Below are 22,996 nucleotides of genomic sequence, written 5' to 3' on the forward strand. Positions count from 1 at the left end.
ANNNNCNTAGACANATACCAGGTACCGAAGTTAAATCAGAAACAGATAAACCAGTTAAACAACCCCATAACTCCTAAGGAAATAGAAGAAGTCATTAAAGGTCTCCCAACCAAAAAGAGCCCAGGTCCAGACGGGTTTAGTGCAGAATTCTATCAGACCTTCATAGAAGACCTCGTACCAATATTATCCAAACTATTCCACAAAATTGAAACAGATGGAGCACTACCGAATTCCTTCTATGAAGCCACAATTACTCTTATACCTAAACCACACAAAGACCCAACAAAGAAAGAGAACTTCAGACCAATTTCCCTTATGAATATCGATGCAAAAATACTCAATAAAATTCTGGCAAACCGAATCCAAGAGCACATCAAAACAATCATTCACCATGATCAAGTAGGCTTCATCCCAGGCATGCAGGGATGGTTTAATATAATGAAAACCATCAACGTGATCCATTATATAAACAAACTGAAAGAACAAAACCACATGATCATTTCATTAGATGCTGAGAAAGCATTTGACAAAATTCAACACCCCTTCATGATAAAAGTCCTGGAAAGAATAGGAATTCAAGGCCCATACCTAAACATAGTAAAAGCCATATACAGCAAACCAGTTGCTAACATTAAACTAAATGGAGAGAAACTTGAAGCAATCCCACTAAAATCAGGGACTAGACAAGGCTGCCCACTCTCTCCCTACTTATTCAATATAGTTCTTGAAGTTCTAGCCAGAGCAATCAGACAACAAAAGGAGGTCAAGGGATACAGATCGAAAAGAAGAAGTCAAAATATCACTATTTGCAGATGATATGATAGTATATTTAAGTGATCCCAAAAGTTCCACCAGAGAACTACTAAAGCTGATAAACAACTTCAGCAAAAGTGGCTGGGTAAAATTAACTCAAATAAATCAGTAGCCTTCCTCTACACAAAAGAGAAACAGGCCGAAAAGAAATTAGGAAATGACACCTTCATAATAGATCCAAATAATATAAAGTACCTCGGTGTGACTTTAACCAAGCAAGTAAAAGATCTGTATGATAAGAACTTCAAGACTCTGAAGAAAGAAATTGAAGAAGATCTCAGAAGATGGAAAGATCTCCCATGCTCATGGATTGGCAGGATTAATATAGTAAAAATGGCCATTCTACCAAAAGCGATCTACAGATTCAATGCAATCCCCATCAAAATACCAATCCAATTCTTCAAAGAGTTAGACAGAACAATTTGCAAATTCGTCTGGAATAACAAAAAACCCAGGATAGCTAAAACTATCCTCAACAATAAAAGGACTTCAGGGGTAATCACTATCCCAGATCTCAAGCAGTATTACAGAGCAATAGTGATAAAAACTGCATGGTATTGGTACAGAGACAGACAGATAGACCAATGGAACAGAATTGAAGACCCAGAAATGAACCCACACACCTATGGGCACTTGATTTTTGACAAAGGAGCCAAAACCATCCAATGGAAAAAAGATAGTATTTTCAGCAAATGGTGCTGGTTCAACTGGAGGTCAACATGTAGAAGAATGCAGATCGATCCATGCTTATCACCCTGTACAAAGCTTAAGTCCAAGTGGATCAAGGACCTCCACATCAAACCAGATACACTCAAACTAATAGAAGAAAAACTAGGGAAGCATTTGGAACACATGGGCACTGGAAAAAATTTACTGAACAAAACACCCATGGCTTATGCTCTAAGATCAAGAATCGACAAATGGGATCTCATAAAACTGCAAAGCTTCTGTAAGGCAAAGGACACTGTGGTTAGGACAAAACGGCAACCAACAGATTGGGAAAAGATCTTTACCAATCCTACAACAGATAGAGGGCTTATATCCAAAATATACAAAGAACTGAAGAAGTTAGACAGCAGGGAGACAAATAACCCTATTAAAAAATGGGGTTCAGAGCTAAACAGAGAATTCACAGCTGAGGAATGCCGAATGGCTGAGAAACACCTAAAGAAATGTTCAACATCGTTAGTCATAAGGAAAATGCAAATCAAAACAACCCTGAGATTTCACCTCACACCAGTGAGAATGGCTAAGATCAAAAACTCAGGTGACAGCAAATGCTGGCGAGGATGTGGAGAAAGGGGAACACTCCTCCATTGTTGGTGGGGTTGCAGACTGCTACAACCATTCTGGAAATCAGTCTGGAGGTTCCTCAGAAAATTGGACATTGAACTGCCTGAGGATCCAGCTATACCTCTCCTGGGCATATACCCAAAAGATGCCCCAACATATAAAAAAGACACGTGCTCCACTATGTTCATCGCAGCCTTATTTATAATAGCCAGAACCTGGAAAGAACCCAGATGCCCTTCAACAGAGGAATGGATACAGAAAAATGTGGTACATCTACACAATGGAATAGTTCTCAGCTATCAAAAACAATGACTTTGTGAAATTCAGTAGGCAAATGGTTGGAACTGAAACTATCATCCTGAGGAGCTAACCAATCACAGAAAGACATACATGGTATGTACTCATTGATAAGTGGCTATTAGCCCAAATGCTTGAATTACCCTAGATGCCTAGAACAAATGAAACTCAAGACGGATGATCAAAATGTGAATGCAGATCGCCCTGAGAGACACAGCCAGAATACAGCAAATACAGAGGCGTAAGCCAGCAGGAAACCACTGAACTGAGAACAGGACCCCTGTTGAAGGAATCAGAGAAAGAACTGGAAGAGCTTGAAGGAGCTCGAGACCCCATATGTACAGCAATGCCAACCAACCAGAGCTTCCAGGGACTAAGCCACTACCCAAAGACTATACATGGACTGACCCTGGACTCTGACCTCGTAGGTTGCAATGAATATCCTAGTAAGAGCACCAGTGGAAGGGGAAGCCCTGGGTCCTGCTAAGACTGAACCCCTAGTGAACTAGACTGTTGGGGAGAGGGCAGCAATGGGGGAGGGTTGGGAGGGGAACACCCATAAGGAAGGGAGGGGGGGGGATGTTTGCCCGAAACCGGAAAGGGAATAACACTTTCGAAATGTATATAAGAAATACTCAAGTTAATAAAAAAAAAAAGAATATTTCTTATTTCTAGTTCTTTTATGGCTTTCTCAAAATTTCTCCATTTTTTTTTTTTTTTTTTTTCTGGAGCTGGGGACCGAACCCAGGGCCTTGCGCTCGCTAGGCAAGCGCTCTACCACTGAGCTAAATCCCCAACCCCAATTTTAAAAGATGATACCTCCCTACAATATTAGATTACACTCCTCAAACAACCAGAATTTTGATAGTATGAAATTCATATAGTGATACTTTATTTCTAATATCAAGCTTTGAATGAAAATACAATTTCTTTAAAAATCGAGGTTGTAATTTAGATGAGTGAGATTTGTTAGACATCAGAGAGCAAAGAGGAGTGGCTGGGAGCAAAATGACAGCCTTTGAGACAGGGGCATGATCCTGAACTCATCGGAGCTTTATAGGACTGTGTTCTGAATATCATAAAGGCAAATGAAAATTCCTCATATTGACAAGTGTGTTGGGTCCAAGTTTAAAATTCAGAAACGTTGATTTGCTCTTCAGCATTGCTGATCTAGGACACCCGGCCTTCAGACCTACCTCCATTTAACCCCTGCAGTTTGGAAGCTGATCTCCATGATTGATCATGGAATTTGAATGCTGTACACAGTGTTGTGTGTGTCGAAAAATAATCCCGTGTCCTGAACACCCAACTCTTCTAGAAACTTATAGAATTCATTCTCATGAATTAGAAAGTACTAGACTAGAAAATGAAGAGAAAAATGATAAAATGAATATGACTGAGTTAGAAATGAATGTCCTTTTCTTGAAATATTAAGGAATGTGTTTCAGTCATGACCTTAGTCTAACATGAGGTTATGAAGAAAGCTGAAACTGGGTGTACAATCTTATCTTCCCAGCCACTTTGGAGGCCAAGACAAAGAGAGTTAGATGTTCAAGGTCTTCCTCGGTTAACTGTGTGAGATTGTCTCAAAAAATAGAGAGGGCTTTTGCTGTAATTTGCTAGAGCACTTACTAGCCTGTGAGAGGCCCCTGCTTTCATCTGAGATTCCAGGTAAGATTTATTTTTTCTCTCCTCTTGGGACTGTTATTAAAAGCTACCCTTTAATATTAGTAAGTATCTTTAAAATAGATAAATTCTCCAACTCTGCCATTTGTAATCTTTCTGGTTGACCTCAGTGGGCTAATGTTTCCTTCCATGGTTTTAATGACACAATGTTTTTCTCATGGCTTGAGAAAAGCTTCACACTGTTGTACTTATCCTTAGATCTCTCTGGCCTTTTGAGATATTTCTTGGTTTTGAATTGTTTTAAGTAATCTATGCCAGTCACTCACTGTATTTAAATGAATCCCAGCTCCTGATTTATTGTATCTTCTTCTGTTTTATTTTAAAACCAGCTTTGAATTAATTGGTCCCGAGCGTCATCCTTGACTGCACCAGCTCCCCAGCATTACTGACACACACCGGCTGATTATAGCACTAACCCTTCTCTTGAAGGTCTTGTTTTTATGAAAATATTGCGCCTTTGGAGACACTATTGATTCTTAGAATGGCAGATAGAATGTGTCTGACCTGATTACAGCTTAAAATTCTCATGTCCAGTCCCACTTTCTCACTAATCTGCACACTTATTACTGAGCAATAATGACACAATGTTTCAATGTTTTTCCTATCTCTGCCTCAGAATGCGTGAATTCATGCTTGTTTTATCCCTTAATAAACCCTTGGTCTTCTAACTGGTCGGTCATAGGCAAGGTGATGCTAGTTACGTTGTGTGTGTGTGTGTGTGTGTGTGTGTGTATGCGTGGGCGCACGAGCATGCGTGAACACACTCTAATGTGTCATCTTGTTTCAAAGGAACTACCACATGCACTAAATAATGGAGAAAACATTAAAATCGGAGCCAATGAGATAGAAGAAAGCATCTATTTCTCTACAGTAATGACAGACAACTTATACTCGATTTAGACAGACACTATTGGAAGACAGTTACTAACAAAGGTGCCTGCTATCTTTCAGACAATGCACCAAAGTGTCTTACAGAATTTTACATTTTTTGGAAAACAAAGATTCTCTTATTTATTTCTATTTTGTCTTTTAAATAATGATGCAATGAAAATGGATTTTTTTATGTGGTTAGGAAGGATTGCCTAATCAGGGAAGAAGAGAGAATTCTAGAATAGGCAAACCCACAGTAAGTCTCAGGAAGTTACCAGCGAATGCCAGTAGTGAGAGGTGGGCAAATCATGTGGGTGAAATAATTCAGTGCAGATGGGTAAGGAGCATGAATGCTGTGCATAGAAGGCTGAGATTGAAATTAAAGCTTTTGTCATCAAGTTTGCTGGTTTGAACATGATCTCACAAGGCATGAGAAACCATTATAAGAACAGGAGTATGATGATCGGACTTATAGAAACTGGGCTGCACTGGGGAAAGTGGATGTCAAGAGGAAGGTACTAGATGGAGGAAGACATCATGAGACATCTTGAGTCAAGAGTCCAGGGATGTCAAGGGACAAAGCCATCATAGGAGACAGATAAAGAAATGTAAAGTTTGGGAAGTTAGTAAAACCCAATGATGACTTTGTTTTTCAAATCTGGGTAATGAAGAAAACACAGATGGTGTTAATGAGTGATAAGCACAGGAGAAGGCTTTGGGTGGAGACTATGAACTTTTGCTTTGATGTCTAAGCTCAAGTCCTTCATGAACCATTCTGTGGGGCGTGGGCTGGGATGCTGTTAATATCGTTTGTAACCAGGCATCAATGTTAGTCATTGGGATTTCTATAAATACATCACTAGTTTTGGAAAAATCCTTTCTCTGTGCATTTGTAAGAAACCTGGGAGTCACTGTACAAACAGCAAAGGTCTCACTTAATCATAATTCCACTGAGGGTTGGAGGTAGAAAGTTGACACACCAGAGCCCTCTTTTAGTTCAACAAAATATGAAATGTCAGGGTTGAGCTGGGTACATGTTTCCATATGTGTTAATTTCTTGGATAAAGATAAAGAATATCATTGAATACTTGGAGATGGTCCCTTTCTTGGCTTTGATCTCTGCTGATTATTTTGGATTATTCTTGAATACTACATGGATGAAAACACACACATATCATTATATATATGGTAATATGTGTGTAATAAAATAGCTGAGAAAAGTCTATTTGTTTACATTTATGTTTACTGTTCTAAAATAATTTTAATTTCACCAAGTAAGTAACCATAGACTTACTAGGGATGTTCTAAGACATCATGCAGTAAGGTCTCAGAGAGTCTGTTTCCTGGATCTTACCTTCTAGAACAGAAATTAGGACCCCAAAGAAGGACAAGCTATCACTTTGGGTATGACTAGAAAGACCTGCCCTTGGATACTCAAAGAATCCAGGATCTGAGTCAGAGGCAAAGAAATTGTTACCAAGAAGGTGATTGATTTTCAAAGGAAGAATCCTCTGCTGCTGAATGAAAACAAGCAGAACAAACTCACTATCTCATGATGGAGAAGAGCGGGTGTTGGGTGGCCATGTGAGGCTGGCAAAGACCTGGGATGTCTTCTGAAGTTGCCACGTAAGTATGGGGAAGAAGTCAAGACCACAGATTCTGCAGAGAGGGAATTCTATCTGAACAACTTAGAATGAACCCCAAGCTTTATCTGGAAGACTCCAGACTAGCAGGCATAAGCAGAACTCAAGGTAACAGTAAAACTTTCATATGTAGTGTTCAATTTGTTTTGAAATTTATCTTTGTTGTCCCAGCATGTCTATAACATACATGCAAAGAGCTTCCTTATCTTCTAAAAATAATGAAGTCTAGAAAAATACAATCCATCTACATCTACTGATTATTCCTATATACATCTCCTAATATTGATGTGCAAATATCTTTAATAAAACATACATCTTATCTTTAATTTAGGCTAAGACTTTTATTCATAATCTAAACTAAAAAGCTTAAAATGAGAATTAGAGAATATTAAAATATCTTCAAGTGTTGTCAGTAAATGTTTAAATCTTTAAATAAAGGAATAGAAATGCTCACAATCATCCGAAATTCATGCCCATAGCCTGGGCTAGAGTGAGTAGTTAAAAGGAATAATCCAGGTGTAAACACCTGCTTTTTTATTAAAAAACAAACCAAACCAAAACAACCCCCTCATACTATCTTATGAAGCATACTGAATAACCTGATTAAGTGGAATTCCACATTTCCTCACTTCTGCATGCATGAAGTTCTTTTTACCATCAAAAAATTGCTCCAATTCTGAAGTACTGGTAGATAAATTGCCATTAATTTACTGTTTCTGATTCATCACATTCTACATATTGCAGAGTAATTTCTTCTGTGGCTTCCTAGAGCGTGTGTGCAGGAGAAGGCTGCATGCTGGAAATGAGTACTTTTCTTTAATACCCCTTCCTGAGATTAGGAGGCTATTAGACTGCTGCCTCCCCACTTTTTTGAGTAAATCTGTCTGCTAAAGGCAGACTCTGACTCATCCTGGTATCTGAAAAAGCTCAAACTTGTCCAACATGGAAGCTTGAAGTTTTACCATAGCTGCTGATTGCTGCTCACATGATGTTTCCTGTTCAATAATCATTCCCTTCAAAAATCTTGTCTCTTTCATAAATTTCCTCTGAAAATTTTAAAAATATCTTCTTTTGCCTTAAAAAACCCCTTTGTTTTTAACTAACACTTCCCTCAGCTCACTGTAGTTAGCTCACCCTGACAGGATCCTAATGCACAGCACTCAGCATTGCCTTGCTAGCCCCAGGTCCGTATCCTGGGCCAGGAAGTGGATGGACTACTCTACCTTTCTCTTCACCCTTTCTACAGCCCCAGAGTCTTCCTTCAGTGTTGCAATATCCTCTGTCTTGAATGCTTCAATAACTCATGCCCATTGTTATCATTAACTTATTGTATTTACATAATCCAAATTATTATATCTGAAATCTGAATTATATCTGTGTGCTCTCTTTCCTTATCTGTAGATTATGAATAATTGTTTAAAATGAAATCTCAAAGAATTGTATCATAAAACTTTAGAACAGTCCTGCTGCTTAGAAAGCTTCTAACAAATTTAGTATCCATGTTGTCATGAGTAAGCTTGTCTCCTTCCCTAGAAAATGTATCTATCTGGTCCTCTTTACTTATCCTAGGGTCTCTGTATCTTCTCCAGAACCTGCATGTAACAGGTACCGAGTTAAGTGATGACATGATACTGGGAGAATAGTTAGAATAGTTAATGATTATTGCCATGGTCAGAAGAGGGGAAAAGCAGTTAGAGGAGTCAGACTGTTTCCTTAAGGAAAGTGCTAAAAAGGTTAATGCATGTCTGTGGTTGATAGTGATAGACAAGGTTCTATAATCTGGGGTTTCTGGAATTTGCTCTAGTAATTTTTTCTTAAGGTACCATCTTCTTTACTAACAAGAGCAACCGGAATGGAAGGTCCGGTTTGCATGGACAGTGCCTGGTTGCTGGCTTATGTTTACTCTCTTCATTTAACCATTTTCCCCATGCTTTCTGGTGTCAGGATGCTCATAGTCACCCATGTGGATCTCCTCAAAAGATCTCATTCCTTTCACCTTTCTCTTGGGTTGAACTCTCCTTTGTGTCAAGATTTTCCATATATATATATGTCTCTTCCATCTTTAAACAAAAGGATAATAAATAAAATAATTCTCCTTTGAGCTCCAAGACCATTTTTGCTCACTTCATTGATGGCTTAATACATTTGATTATTGCAATTCTGGGAATTTAATTTATGATCTTGCACATGCTAGGAAAGTGACTCATGCTGGACCATTTCTCCAACATTTTGTTACTTCTGGAATACTGATGTGTCATTGTTAAGCCTAACGATCACTTCATGTTTGTGACTTCTCAGCAGTAATGTACTCCATTACATTTTTATTTATCTCAAAACTTCATTAAGTCTCTGGAAATGGTTGTCTTTGTCTTGTCTTATGCCAGCTATTTTCCATCCCTGAACTGGGATGACTTTTCATTTTTGTATGTCTTGCATCCTTTATATCTTTGTTTTACATATTCGTATCTATATCAAGTGTGAAAAATTCTCTTTTCTCTACATCATCCTTCTGTGATCTTAATGTAGGCCATCACTCCTTGTCTATGCTATAATTTGGTTTTACCTTCTGAAAGCATGTGTGCTGGGGGCTTAGTTTCTAGTTGTTGTGGGAGATGGAATGAGACCTTAAAGAGGAAGTCTCAATGGGTGGTCCTTAGGTCACCGAGAGCATTGCCAGTAGAAGGGGATGCTGGGCCTCTGGAATGAATTTTCATAAAACGGAATAGGAGGCTGAGCCTGGCCATGAGCCTCTCTCTGACTTACTGTTGGAATAGATCATCATTTGCTCTCTCTCAAGTGTAGCCACCATTCTATCTAACATCAGCTACACAGCCAAGAAGGTCCTTTGCAAGATCCTGAACCATGCCCAATAGACTTTCTCCATCAAAATATGAGCTAGTAATGCACTAAAATGCCTTCCTCAGGCATTTCCTTATAAAACATGGACTAATAGATCTCGTTTCTACTAAGTGTTCTGATGAATACCAGTCTACTTTTGTTACACCCCAACTTACTGTAACTTTTATTTTCAAGTCAAGTCAAATTGTGCCACAGAAAAGAGAGTACTGGCCACTAAACTTGCTTACCTTCTAGCTCTTATGCTCCCCATCCCTAATACACTACCTTGCCCTCCCTCCCAGCCCCACTCCCTTCTGAGTCTTATGGTTCAGTACTCAATATTTTCTTTCCTTTGGTGTTATCCTGATTTGCCCTTCCTCTCCAGATTCCTGCTTTCCCCTCATCTTTACCTTATCGACTCCTGCTCATCCATCAAAATTTAATTAAAGCATTACATTCCCTGGGAAGAACCTGTCACTCTACTCTGCTTTAATATTCTCCATGAGCACTGGAAGGCAGTCGCTGTCTGTTGAGAGAAGTGAAGCACTGTCATGGCCACAGGAATAATTCAGGGGCAAAGAGTTGAGGCCAAGCCCTAGCTCTGTACTTCCTAGCTATGTGACCACCCTCGAACTATGCCTCAGTTTCCTCATTTTGTAAAGTGCATGTGTGAATAATATGTTCACTTAAGAGGGCTGCCATGACGTGTGTGTGTTTGTGTGTGTGTGTGTGTGTGTGTGTGTGTGTGTGTGTGTGTGTGTGTGTGTGAGATTTGTACAAAGGTCTCAGACAAAATGACCTAAGAAAGCTGAGTTGGCCTGTTAATGTACAATCACCCATTTACTTGCCTGCTTTCCAAATGGCCACATCTGTTACAGGAAGAAAGTTGTTTTGAGCATGTTCCCTCAGCCTTGATCACAGTACCAGAAGCCTAGTAAACATTTAGGAAAAACTCACTGAATGAATGAATAAACATGAAATAGTAAGTGAGAAGGGGAGTTAAAATTTTACCTTAACGTATGCTAATGAGTAAGATTGCTCTGATTTTATCTTGTGTTTTTCTACTTGTGCAAAGGATGCTGATGACATCTCATTAACTTGTGGTACACAAGCTCACTGTTCTCCAAATCAAGAATCCTCTACTCTTGACAGAAGGGCACAATGTAGTTAATTAACGGGACTGCTATTCTGGAAAGCAACATGTAGGCATACACTGTGACGGAATCCCTCTGAGACACACACAGAGAAACAACATTTAAATTCCCATCAGAAAGCCTAACAAATGAAATGGGAAGGAGAGAGAGTATAAGCAAAGTTTGCCTGGAGAAAAACACCTTTTCTGAGCTTTCTGGTGGTCAGCAATCAGAAGGCTCTTCTGAAGGCTTCTTTACTTACCACCCAGAAATCCAACAAAGAGAAGTTGAAGTGAATAATTGTGATCACTGAAGTGCTAGCGAGTGTCAAAAGTAAGATTGAGTGAATAAACAGATGGAAGCATAATGTAAAATACTAGGCTAAGAGGTTATAACAGATAGCTTCCCTCAGTTCGACCACAGGGATACGTGTCCCTTTCTCAGCACATATTCAAACTCAGCTAAGCCCCAAACCTCTACATTCTGTTGCTTATCTGCTGAGACCTATTGTTTTCTTACAGCTACTCACCAGAATTGTCAACTCTGTAACCACCCGCTCCAAGAAAACTGAAATATATTGTTTAAGACACTCAATTCTTTCCTTGGGAGATGTCTTTCTACCTTGTTTTTTAAACTTATATTCTTGACAAACAACTGATATGCTACTACTTGGTTTTTAATCTTCATTAGTAGTTTGGCTGGGTTAAGTGGAATGCACCTATGTATGCCTGTTATGGTTTTAAGAACAATTAGTTTTCTGTATGTTGCTTTTACTATGTTTAGGTATGTGCCTTGAACTTCTGATCTTTCTAAGACCTTTAACATGAAGGGGTGTTGTATTTTGTCAAAGGCTTTTTCAGCATCTAGTGAGATGATCATGTGATTTTTTTCTTTGAGTTTGTTTATGTAGTGATTACTTTGATGGATTTCCATATATTGAACCACCCCTGCATGTCTGGGATGAAGTCTACTTGATCGTGGTAAATTATCATTTTGATATGTTCTTGGATTTGGTTTTTGAGAATTTAATTGAGTATTTCTGTGTCAATATTCATAAGCCAAATTGGTCTAGAGAACTCTTTGTTGGGTCTCTGTGTGGCTTAGATATCAGCATAACTGTGCCTTCATAAAATAAATTATGCAGTATTCCTTTCTGTTTCTATTTTGTAGGACAGTTTGAGAAGTATTGGTATGAGGTCTTCTTAGAAAGTCTGATAGAATTCTGCACTAAACCCATCTGGCCATGGGTTATTTTGATTGGGAGACTTTTAATGACTGCATCTATTTCCTTAAGGGTGATGGGACTGTTTAGATAGTTTATTTTGTCCTGATTAACTTTGGTACTGGGTGTCAGTCTAGAAAAATCACCCATTTCATCTAGATTTTCCAGTTTTGTTGAGTATAGGCTTTTATAGTAAGATCTGATGATATTTTGAATTTCCTCTGAATCTGTAGTTATGTCTCCCTTTTCATTTCTGATTTTGTTAATTTGGACACACTCTCTGTGTCCTCTCGTTAGTCTGGCTAAGGGTTTATCTATCTTGTTGATTTTCTCGAAGAACCAGCTTCTGTTTTTTTTTTTTTCTCTTTATATAGTCCTCTTTGTTTCTAATTGATTGAGTTCAGCTCTGAGTGTGATTATTTCATGCCGTCTACTCCTCTCGGGTATGCTTGCTTCTTTTTGTTCTAGAGCTTTCAGATGTGCTGTTAAGCTGCTAGTGTAGGATCTCTCCAGTTTCTTTATGAAGACACTCAGTGCTATGAATTTTCTCTTAGCACTGCTTTCACTGTGTCCCATAAGTTTGGGTATACTGTGCCTTCATTTTTGTTAAATTCTAGAAAGTCATCTATTTCTTTCTTTAATTCTTCCCTGACCAATCTATTGAGTAGAGAGTTGTTAATTTTCTGTGAGTATGTGGGCTTTCTGTTGTTTTTGTTGTTATTGAAGACCAGCCTTAGTCCACGGTGATCTGATAGAATATGTGGGATTATTTTAATCTTTTTGTATCTGTTGAGGCTTGTTTTTTGTCTGACTGTATGATTAGTTTTGGAGGTGGTACCATGAGGTAATGAGAAGAAGGTATATTCTTTCATTTTAGGGTTAAATGTTCTGTAGATATCTGTTAAATCCATTTGGTTCATAAGTTCTGCTAGTTTCACTGTGTCTCTGTTGAGTTTCGCTTTCCATGATCTGTCAATTAGTGAGAGTGGGGTGTTGAAGTCTCCCTCTATTATTGTGTGAGGATCAATATGTGTTTTGAGCTTTATTAACATTTCTTTTACAGATATAAGTGCCTTTGCCATTTGGGGAATAGATGTTCAGAACTGAGAGTTCATCTTGGTGGTTTTTCCTTTGATGAGTATGATGTGTTCTTCCTCATTTCTTTTTATAACTTTTGGTTGAAATTTTATTTTATTGGGTATTAGAATGGCAACTCCAGCTTGTTTCTTGGGACCATTTGCTTAGAATTTTTGATGTATAGTATCTGTCTTTGTCACTGATGTGTGTTTCCTGTATGCAACAAAATGCTGCCAGAAGTTGGAAACAACCCAGATATTCCTCAATGGAAGAATGGATACAGAAAATGTGGTCCATTTACACACTGGAACACTGCTCAGCTATTAAGGAAGGGGTAATAACATTTGAAATGTAAATAAACAAAATAACCAATAAAAAATTAAAAAAATGATGAGTTCACGAACTTTGTAAGTAGATGGATGGAACTAGAAAATATCATCCTGAGTGAGGTAATCCACTCAAAAGGTATGTATTCATTGATAAGTGGCTATTAGCCCCAAAGCTCAGAATATCCACGATAAAACTCACAGACCATATGAAGCTTAAAAAGAAGGTAGGCCAAAGTGTGGGTGCTTCACACCTCTTAGAAGGAGGAACACAATAATCACAGGAGGCAGAGGAAGGGAGCGACCTGGGTGTGAGAAGGAAGGAGGAAAAAATAGGGGGTCACAGGAGCAGGTATGGGAAGAGACAGAAGAGAAGTCCAGGGAGCCAAGGGAACGAACAGAACCACTAGAAAGTCCCAGACACCAGGGATGTGAGAAGCTCCCAGGACCCAATAGGGATGACTTTAGTCAAAATACCTAAGAGCAGGGAGATGGAACCTGAGGAGACCACCTCCAGCAGACAGACATGGCCCTCAGTGGAGGGCTGGGGCCATCCACTCATCTTCAAAGTTTTTGACCCAGAACCGTCCCTGTCTAAAGGAAATGCAGGGACGAAAATGGAGCAGAGGTAGAAGGAAAGGCCATCCAGAGACTGCCGCATCACTCGATCCATTCCATTCTGCTGACACCAAACCCTGACACTATTGCTGATGCCAAGATATATTTGCAGACAGGAACCTGGTATGGCTGTCCTCTGCGAGCACATGACTAAGACGGAGGCAGATACAGTGAACCATTAGACAGAACCTGGAGATCCTAGTGGAAGAGTTAGGGGAAGGGCTGAAAGAGCTGAAGGAGATTGTATCCCCAAAGGAATAGCAACAGAGTTCCCAGAGACTAAACCCCCAACCAAAGAGTATATATGGGTCAGCCCATAGCACCCGCTACAAATATAGTAGATGACTTCTTTAACTGGCATCTGTGGGAGGGGAGGCACTTGGAGGCTTGATACCCCAGACAGGGGGATGCTAGAGGGGTGAGGTGGGAGTAAGTGGGAGGGTAGGGAAGTACCCTCTTAGAGGCAGAGGAGAGGGGTATAGGGGGGTTTGTGGATAGGAGACTGGAAAGGGGGTTAACATTTGAAAGGTAAACAAATACAATGATTAATAAAAAACTTAAATCAGATCTTGGGGGCTCTGAACTAATGATCCATTAATCTCTTGATGGATCATAATTTGATGGTACTGTTGGAAGTTACATAAAAATTTAGATATTGTACCCTAGGAAGGAACTAGACTACTGGGGTTGCTCTTGGGGCTCTATCTTGCCCTGATCCTTTTCTGCCTGCCTCTTCGCTTCTTTCAGGTCAACTCAAATCGCAGCTTCCAGGTGACACAGATTCTTTCTGCTGTGATGTTATGCCCAAGTGAGGTCACCTGGCCATGCATTCAACTCTATGAAATCTTGAGATGAGATAAATCATTCTCTTTTTAAGTGTACTCAGGCATTTTGGTCACAGATAACACAAAAATAACAATACCTTTCCTTGTACTTTTACTTTTTGCCTTAACAGTTACATGAAAGTGGTGGGAACTAGTGTTATATATTCAAGATAGCTTATTTCAGCCTTTTTGCCAAGCTGCAACAGTCATTCCAAATGAACACTGTGAACTAATTTGTGCCTCAATTTCTCTTCAGGGTTGACAGCTTCACAGGGGCACCACTTCTCACTTGCTTTGAAAAGGTTTGTCTCATGTACACCCGTCTGTAATTACCTACCACATACAGAACACTAAGGCACCTTGGAACTCTGATGGAGATGCTCAAAGTGATGCTTTCTACTGTCTGCTCATCTAAGGTCTTTAAAAAATATTTTCACTTTTAGTGGATTTTAGAAGGTACAGGAGGCTCTAGAAGAGGCTGTTTCAAGCCTGCATCTTGAAGATTCTATCTTCTTCACCCCATATAAACAATATGACAGAAAGGTCAGGTATATGACACGTTGGAGGCTGTAATTCACCTTCTGCCATACTTTTGCTATTGCAGAAAGACCTTCTAGGAAAGAGCCTCAGAGGAGTAGGTGACGATCTAAGCTTACAGTCCAAAGACCTGGAGGCTTTGAAAGAATCTCTGAAGATTTTCCTCAACAAGAAATAAATGAAATCCTTTGATGCTTGAGGAGAGCCAATGCAATCTCTGAACTAGGTTTATTCCCTGCTTCCAAGACATTACTGTACAAAACACAAGCAAGTTAAACAGTAGAGAATCCAAGGAACGTTATAGAAACATATAGAACTTTTCAAATATAGAGCTGCCCATTTTTAGGCCATGGGATATTTCTAATATGCCCTCTAACTAATGTGGAAGTAAGAACATAGTTGGTTAAATTAATTTTAACTGAAGGAAATGAAAAATCCCATTTTAATAATTATGAACCCTAATTCAGTGGAGAGGGCATTTTAATCAATAAATTAATTAGTTTCAATTCTAGGGCCAGACTACTTTCACTCTTTTTTTTAATCAGATCTTGCCCATGGTGAAAACTGTAAGTTGCCCATGTCTGTTGCAGTGAGAACAGAGGCTGGAATTAAAGAAAGGGGAAGGGTTTGCTTAGGAAGGTCTGGACAAGTGTGGGAGATGAAAAGGTGACCTTCAGTTGAGTTTGAGATAACTAAGCTAGATAGAGAAGGAGAAGGAGAGGACCAGCGATGACAGACCAGTTGTTTCCATGCCCAGTGCTCTGGAAGGACATATTTATCATCCTTTTTTAAAGTTTTGCTTCTAATGAAGCTGATTGTAACAGACTCAACAATAAGTAGGGATGGCTTCTGCTTAGGAGACCATCTCAGACCACCAGCTTGACAAGAGGCAATCAAGAAAGACTGCAGCTATACCTTAGTGGCTGGGCTAGAGTTTACTCTCTGTCATGGTACAGCTATAACTGACTATGTAAATATAAGGCTAAAGAGAGCATAGTATAATTAATGACGCCTGAGAGGCCTGCAGAGTCCAAGTGTAGTACAGTAATGTCGGCCAAATGACTAACAGCTAGTAACAGTCAAGGTCAAGAAATAACAAGTTTGGAGTCAGAGATCAACGGTACATGAACAACACATGATCATTGCCAGGGCTGATCCAGGGGACAGGCATAGAGCATGTGGGGCCCGCATTGATTGACTCAGTCATTATAGCCCAGAAAATTAGTCAACACCAATGGGCATTATTTCAACCATTATCTAGCATCTGTCATGTCCCTGTAAAGTCCCCTGTCCAAGGAGTTCAATGCTCTTTTTCTCTCTTGGAAGTCTCTTCTATTCTTGGGAGTTTCTGTCATATTCCCCCAATTTCTTGTTATTCGATTATTCTTAGTAAAATTTGTATTGTATAAAAATTGTATATAATCCTACAAGAGCCCTCATCTTTAACCTTTTTTGTGTGTGAGACAATGGGTTTAGAGTCATTATGTCAGATTGACTTTTGTGACATCCAAGTGCCTAGTATTTCAAGATCCTGGATCCAGCACTACTGGGCTAAGAAAGGTTCTGATCATTCTAAAAAAACCCACATTACAATGGGAAACCTTGCAAAGATAATTTTAGTACTTACTATATACTGAAGTAAGTTCTCCACGAAGGTCTGCATTCTATTTTCAAAATAGTTTCCCAAAATTAACATCATAATTTTATATAATTCAAAAATTGGGATCCAATGTGATTAAATAATTCAATCCTAAATTTGGGTTTGAATCTGAGACTCTCTAATACCTTCATCTATTTCTTCTATGTTACAATCTACCATTTAAAATGAGGACTCAGTGGGATTTCAACATAAAAAATGTTTATCTGAGATTATCTTTTTAAAATGGTGCATTGCATATTTATAAGTACAAAAAGAGAAAAACCTTAGATATACTGGGAAATAGCTTTGGGATTATTCTTGGAACAGAAGCATAAGCTAACAGTAGTGCAGAGAACCTAAAGGGCACCAATGCAGGGAGAATGCCAGTCTGACATACTCAGCAGGGGGCTGAGATCTTGCAGAAGACTGGGCTCAGAGTCTTGTGCATGCTTTTGACTTATCTCAACAGACAGAAGAGCCTGATAAGTAAATCATTTAACCTGGAGGTCTGGATATTATAAATGCCCAAATCTGAGGATCCATGGACCTTGGTAAAGCAATGTTTGTCTATGGTCTTGCCTTACCTCTCTTCCCACAGAAGCAATCCTGAAAGTTGAATTCCACATGGTTGGCCGGTCCATTTCTGTACCCTTGCCTAACCAAATTATGACCCTACACTTTTTGGAATGTGTGGATGCAGAACTTGAGAAAACAAAACACTATTGTTTCATTAAATGGCAGGTCCGTGGCTGCCTCAGTCACATTGATATTTTTATTTGCTCCCTCCACCTTCATGTAGGTCCCTCCACCCTCTGTCATTCAGGTGGGTTTACACACCTCTGACTACTCATTGGCCCATTTCCTTGGAAAGCAAGTACTTCAGACAAGGAACCTTACTGCATGGTCTCCCACCACTAGCAAAGCAGTGTTTTCTTTTCTGCCCTGTCAACTGTCTTGAGACATCTCTGTGTGACCACTAATGTGTTGATAGGAAATGAATACTCACACTTGAGCTCCAGCTTGATGAAGTCTGTGTTCCCCAGATTTTCCAGAAATACTCCCCGAGGGATTAATGTCTTAAAGTAGAAAGAAATGTCAGCACTTGTTTCCCCTTGGAAGGTAGAGAAGTGCAGGTAGGATGATGGGTTTGGGAAGGAGGCAGCATTCCAATAATTTCCTGTGGAATGAAGAGAGAAGACAAGTTACTATGTATCTTGACAATTCTATATATGTGACCTATTTCTTGAGTATGATAAACCTTCATGAGCAGTAGCCATGCATCCCTACACAATTGCCAAGAGAGCAGAGACTCCTCAGGGGAGCTGCTTTCAATTTGTGCCTGGAGCAAAGATGTGGCAGGGGCATGGGGTCAGAAACCTCAAGATTTCTGGTGAAGGGTGCCACCTTGCAGAGCAAGACTGGAAGCCTTTCTTCCCGTGGGCTTCATCTAAAGAACTGAGCATGTATAGGGTGTGAGAGAAAGTCTGTAAAATACAAATGGGGACAGCTATAAATGTCTTATAAGGGCCATACAACACATGTGGCTTTTCCCTCAGTTCACTACCCCAATCTCACTCTTGGGGCACCTTTTCTTTTAATGAATGGTCTCTACTTCTGACTCTAACTGTGAATCCCATGTGTACTCTTTCATCCCGGGACATGAGAGCCTGGAATCAGATGCCTTCTGAACTCACCCAGGTGCTTTTAATCAATCAGTACCATGAAAGTCCTGGGAAGGCATGATCCATCCTTCCCAACCATTGCCTGGCTGAGTGGCCAGTGTTTCAGGAAGAAGAACAATTTATAGGGCATAATAAAACTCCAAACTTGAGAGATAGCTCAGCAGTTAAGAGCAGTGCCTGCCCTTCCAGAGGTCCTGAGTTCAATTCCTAGCAACCACATAGTGGCTCACAAGCATCTGTAATGAGATCGGATGGTCTCTTCTGGTGTGTCTGAAGACAGCTACAGTGTACTCATGTACATAAAGTAAATCTTTTTTAAAAAAGAAAAGAAAAGAAAGCTCCAAACCAGCTAATTCAGATTCCATCAGGACTAATGGATCAAGAAGTTAATATGGGATCATGACCTGACTTGCAACTTGATCCCCTAGTGGAGACTCTTTTCTATTGTGCACATTTGACTATCCCAGGTTAAGGCCGATTAAGATAAAAATCCATAGATGTATTTTAAAGTAGTTTCTAAAGCCTTGAGCTTTAACATTCTCTAATCTGTGTAAATGGTGTGCACCTGTCTTTGAAGAGCACAATAGGTGAGCAGAGCTTACGTCATTAGTTCATACTCATCTACAAACTTCTCTTTCTTTTCTCTAATAAAAACCGTGTTTATATGTGACATTTAATCAGTTACTATTCTTTAATGAAGGTAACTTTATGTTATACTGCTATACTTAAGCTATAATTTTAAATTAAACATGAAGTATTGTTCTACTTATATATTAAATTACCTTCCTACCTCACTGATGCTATTTGTTTTTGTAGGCATCTAAGATATAGTGACATCCAGATAAGTGCATGGAATATTTAAAGTTAAATGCATTATAGATATACACATTAAAATTCTAATGAGTTTATGTAAGCCATCTCAATTATTTCTCAACAAAGCAACACCAGACTGTAAGTGGCTTAGTGCCACTAGTTGGGGAGGGCAAGAAAAGGAACTTAAGTGTTCATGTTCTTGGAAACAAAACAAAGACAACATTATCCCTTAGTTAGTTTCAGTACCTTGGTGAATATCAAAATCTGAGGACTGAAGTCTCTTAAATAAAGTGCTTAAACAGTTGCAAATAATTTATGCACATCCTTTTATATACATTAAATAATCTCCAGATTACTGGTAATACCTCATACAATAGGAATGCTGTGATAGCTGTCAGCCATAATACTCTATTGTTTAGAGAATAAAAGCAGGGAAATGTTTGCATATGTTTACACATGGAATCAACTCATTCCTCTTACCTTTAGGTGGGTTCTGAAGTCTGGAAAGCTAAATTAAAGTTGCCAGCTTGGGTGGCACTTGCTGAGTCACCTTGCTGGTGGCCCCACTTTTTTGACAGGGTTCTCACTGGGTTTAAGATTAATGAGTAATCTATGCTAACCAGCCAGTGAGCCTAAGGGATCCACTTGTTCAGGCTTCCCCAGAACTAGGATAACAAATCATGCCACTATATCTGGCGTTTGTTTACATGGGTTAGGGAATCTAACTCAGGTCCTCATGCTTGGACAGAAAGCTTTTTACAAAGGAGCCATATTCTCAGCTTCTAAAAATTATTTTTCAAATTTAGTTCAGTTGCCAAATACACAGATACAGTGAAAGGTCAACTTGTGTCTCCTCAGTAGTTAAGCTTATGTTTTATCAAACTTTGTGTTTTGTTAAGAACAAAATTCCAACTCAATTATTCATAGAATTAGAAAGAGCTATTTGCAAGTTCATTTGGAATAACAAAAAAACCCAGGTTATCGAAAACTATTCTCAGCAATAAAAGAACATCTGGGGAAATCACCATCCCTGACCTCAAGCTGTACAATAGAGCAATATTATTAAACACTGCATGGTATCGGTACAGAGATAGACAGATGGATCAATAGAATAAAATTGAAAACCCAGAAATGAACCCACACACCTATGGTCACTTGATCTTTTACAAAGGAGCTAAACCATCTTGTGGAAAAAAGACAACATTTTCAACAAATGGTGCTGGCTCAACTGCTGGTCAGCATGTAGAAGAATGCAAATTGATCCATTTTTATCTCCCTGTACAAAGCTCAAGTCTAAATGGATCAAGGATTTTCATATAAAACCAGATACACTGAATCTAATAGAAGAGATAGGAAGAGGGGAAAAGCTTAAATAAATGGGCACAGGGGAAAGTTTCCTGAACATAACATCAATGGCTTATGCTCTAAGATCAAGAACTGACAAATGGGACCTCATAAAATTAAAAAGCAAAGGACACTGTCAATAGGACAAAATGGCAACCAACAGATTGGGAAAAGATCTTTACTAATGCTACCTCCAATAGAGGGCTAATATATACAAAAAACTCAAGAAGTTAGACTCCAGAGAACCAAATAACCCTATTAAAAATGGGGAACAGAGCTAAACAGAGAATTCTCAACTGAGGAATGGCCAAGAAGCACTGAAAGAAATGTTCAACATCCTTAGTCATCAGGGAAATGCAAATCAAAATGACCCTGAGATTCCACCTCACACCAGTCAGAATGGCTAAGATCAAAAACTCAGGTGACAGCAGATGCTGGCAAGGATATAGAGAAAAAGGAATGCTCCTCCATTGTTACTGGGATTGCAAACTGGTATAACCACTCTGGAAATCACTCTGGAGGTTCCTCAGAAAATTCGACATAGTACTACCTGAGAACACAGCTATACCACTCCTGGGCATATACCCAAAGATGCTCCAACATGTAATAAGAACACCTGCTCCACTATGTTCCTAGCAGCCATGTTTATAATAGCCAGAAGCTGGAAACAACCCAGATGTCCCTAAACAGAAGAAAGAATATGGAAAATGTGGTACATTTACACAATGGAATACTACTCCTATATTAAAAACAATAGCTTTAGGTAATTTGTAGGCAAATGAATAGATCTAGAAAATATCTTCCTGAGTGAGGTAATTCAGTCACAAAAGAACACACACGGTATGTACTCACTGATAAGTGCTTGGAATACCCATAATACAACTCAAGGACCACATGAAGCTCAAGAGGAAGGAAGACCATAGAGTGGATGCTGCAGTTCTACTTAGAAGGGGGAACAAAATAATCAAGGGAAGTAGAGGATGGGAGGGATTTGGGAGAAAGAGAGCAGGGAGAGGGGAAAAGGGGAGCAGAATCAGGTATGGGAGGAGATGTAGATGTACAGAGGGTCAGGAAGTTGAACAGAAGTGTATAGCAATGGGGGATGCAGGACTGGGTGTAGCAACCAGAAGGTCCCAGATGCTGGGAAAGCAAAAGCCTCCCAGGACCCCATGAGATGGCATTAGCTGAAATACCCCACAAAGGGGAGGGAGAACCTGTCAAGACCATATCTAGAAGTCAGGAATGATTCCCTAACCCCCGGTTGAGGGATGGGGCCACCCAATCACCTCTAAAATTTTAACCCAGAATTGCTCCTGTCTAAAGGAAATACAGGTACAAAGAGTGGAGCAGAGACTGAAGGAAAGGCCGTCCAGAGACTCCCCTGCCTGGGGATCTATTCCACATGCAGACACCAAACCCCAGACACGATTGCTGATGCCAAAAAGTGCTTGCTGACTGGAGCCTGATACAGCTGTCTTCTGAGAGGCTCTGCCAGATCCTGACCAATACAGATGTGGATGCTTGAAGCCAATGATTGGACTCATTGCAGGGACCTCAATGGAGGAATTAGGGGAAGGATTGAAGGAGCTGAAGAGGCCTTATTCTGGCATCAATTGGAGGGGAGGTCCTTGGTCCTATGAAGGCTTGATGCCCCAGTGTAGCGAATGCTAGGGAATGCTGAGGCGGGAGTGGGTGGGTGGGTTGGGGAGCACCCTCATAGAATTAGGGTAAGGGAGGATGGGAAGGGGGTTTGCAGAGGAGAAACCAGGAAAGGGGATAACATTTAAAATGCAAATAAATAAAATATCCGATTAAAAAATAAAATATACACTTTGGGTACAGTGCTGAATAGATGACATAAAATAGCTCCTAATGTTTCTTATTCTCTGGAGTTGTCCCAGAGCAATGTTCTTTCTTTTAACTAACTTAGTAGATAATATGTACATGAGAAAGCAGGGAAAATGTGTCTGCAGGTGTCTTAAGTAGGGCAGAAAGATTTGTAAAGAGGGTTGAAGGTTGAGGAAATTAGTCAGTCATTAGAGTCCTTGTCTAACATGTGTTTGATCCTCAGTGCTACAGAGCCAGCAGCAGTGGAAAGTGCTTATAACTCAGGAAGTAGAGGCAGGAGGATCAGAAGTTTAAAGTCATTCTTAGCTATTCAAAGAAGAGCATAGCCTTGACTCTCACTCAAAACAAAACAACAAAAAACAAAACAAAACAACAACAACAAAACAAACCAAAACCAAAACCAAAACCAAAAACAACCCAACCAATCCACTCCTCCCCCCAAAAAAAAAAAAAAAAAAAAAAGGATGGGGTAGGAATAAGTTATTTTAAGGTC

At 39.5% G+C, this 22,996-nt stretch overlaps 1 protein-coding gene across 1 annotated transcript in view; it reads right to left on the reverse strand.

Annotated features, from left to right (window-relative positions):
• The window catches only part of Cntnap2 (contactin associated protein 2), a 2,154,251-nt gene that overhangs the window by 261,279 nt on the left and 1,869,976 nt on the right, over positions 1–22,996 (reverse strand). The window contains exon 17 of the mRNA XM_032907255.1: positions 17,823–17,993. Within this exon, the coding sequence (XP_032763146.1) occupies positions 17,823–17,993 (171 nt within the window). The remainder of the gene's footprint in view (positions 1–17,822; positions 17,994–22,996) is intronic.

The sequence above is a fragment of the Rattus rattus genome, chromosome 6, assembly GCF_011064425.1.
Source record: "Rattus rattus isolate New Zealand chromosome 6, Rrattus_CSIRO_v1, whole genome shotgun sequence".
NCBI classification, from domain to species: Eukaryota; Metazoa; Chordata; class Mammalia; order Rodentia; family Muridae; genus Rattus; species Rattus rattus.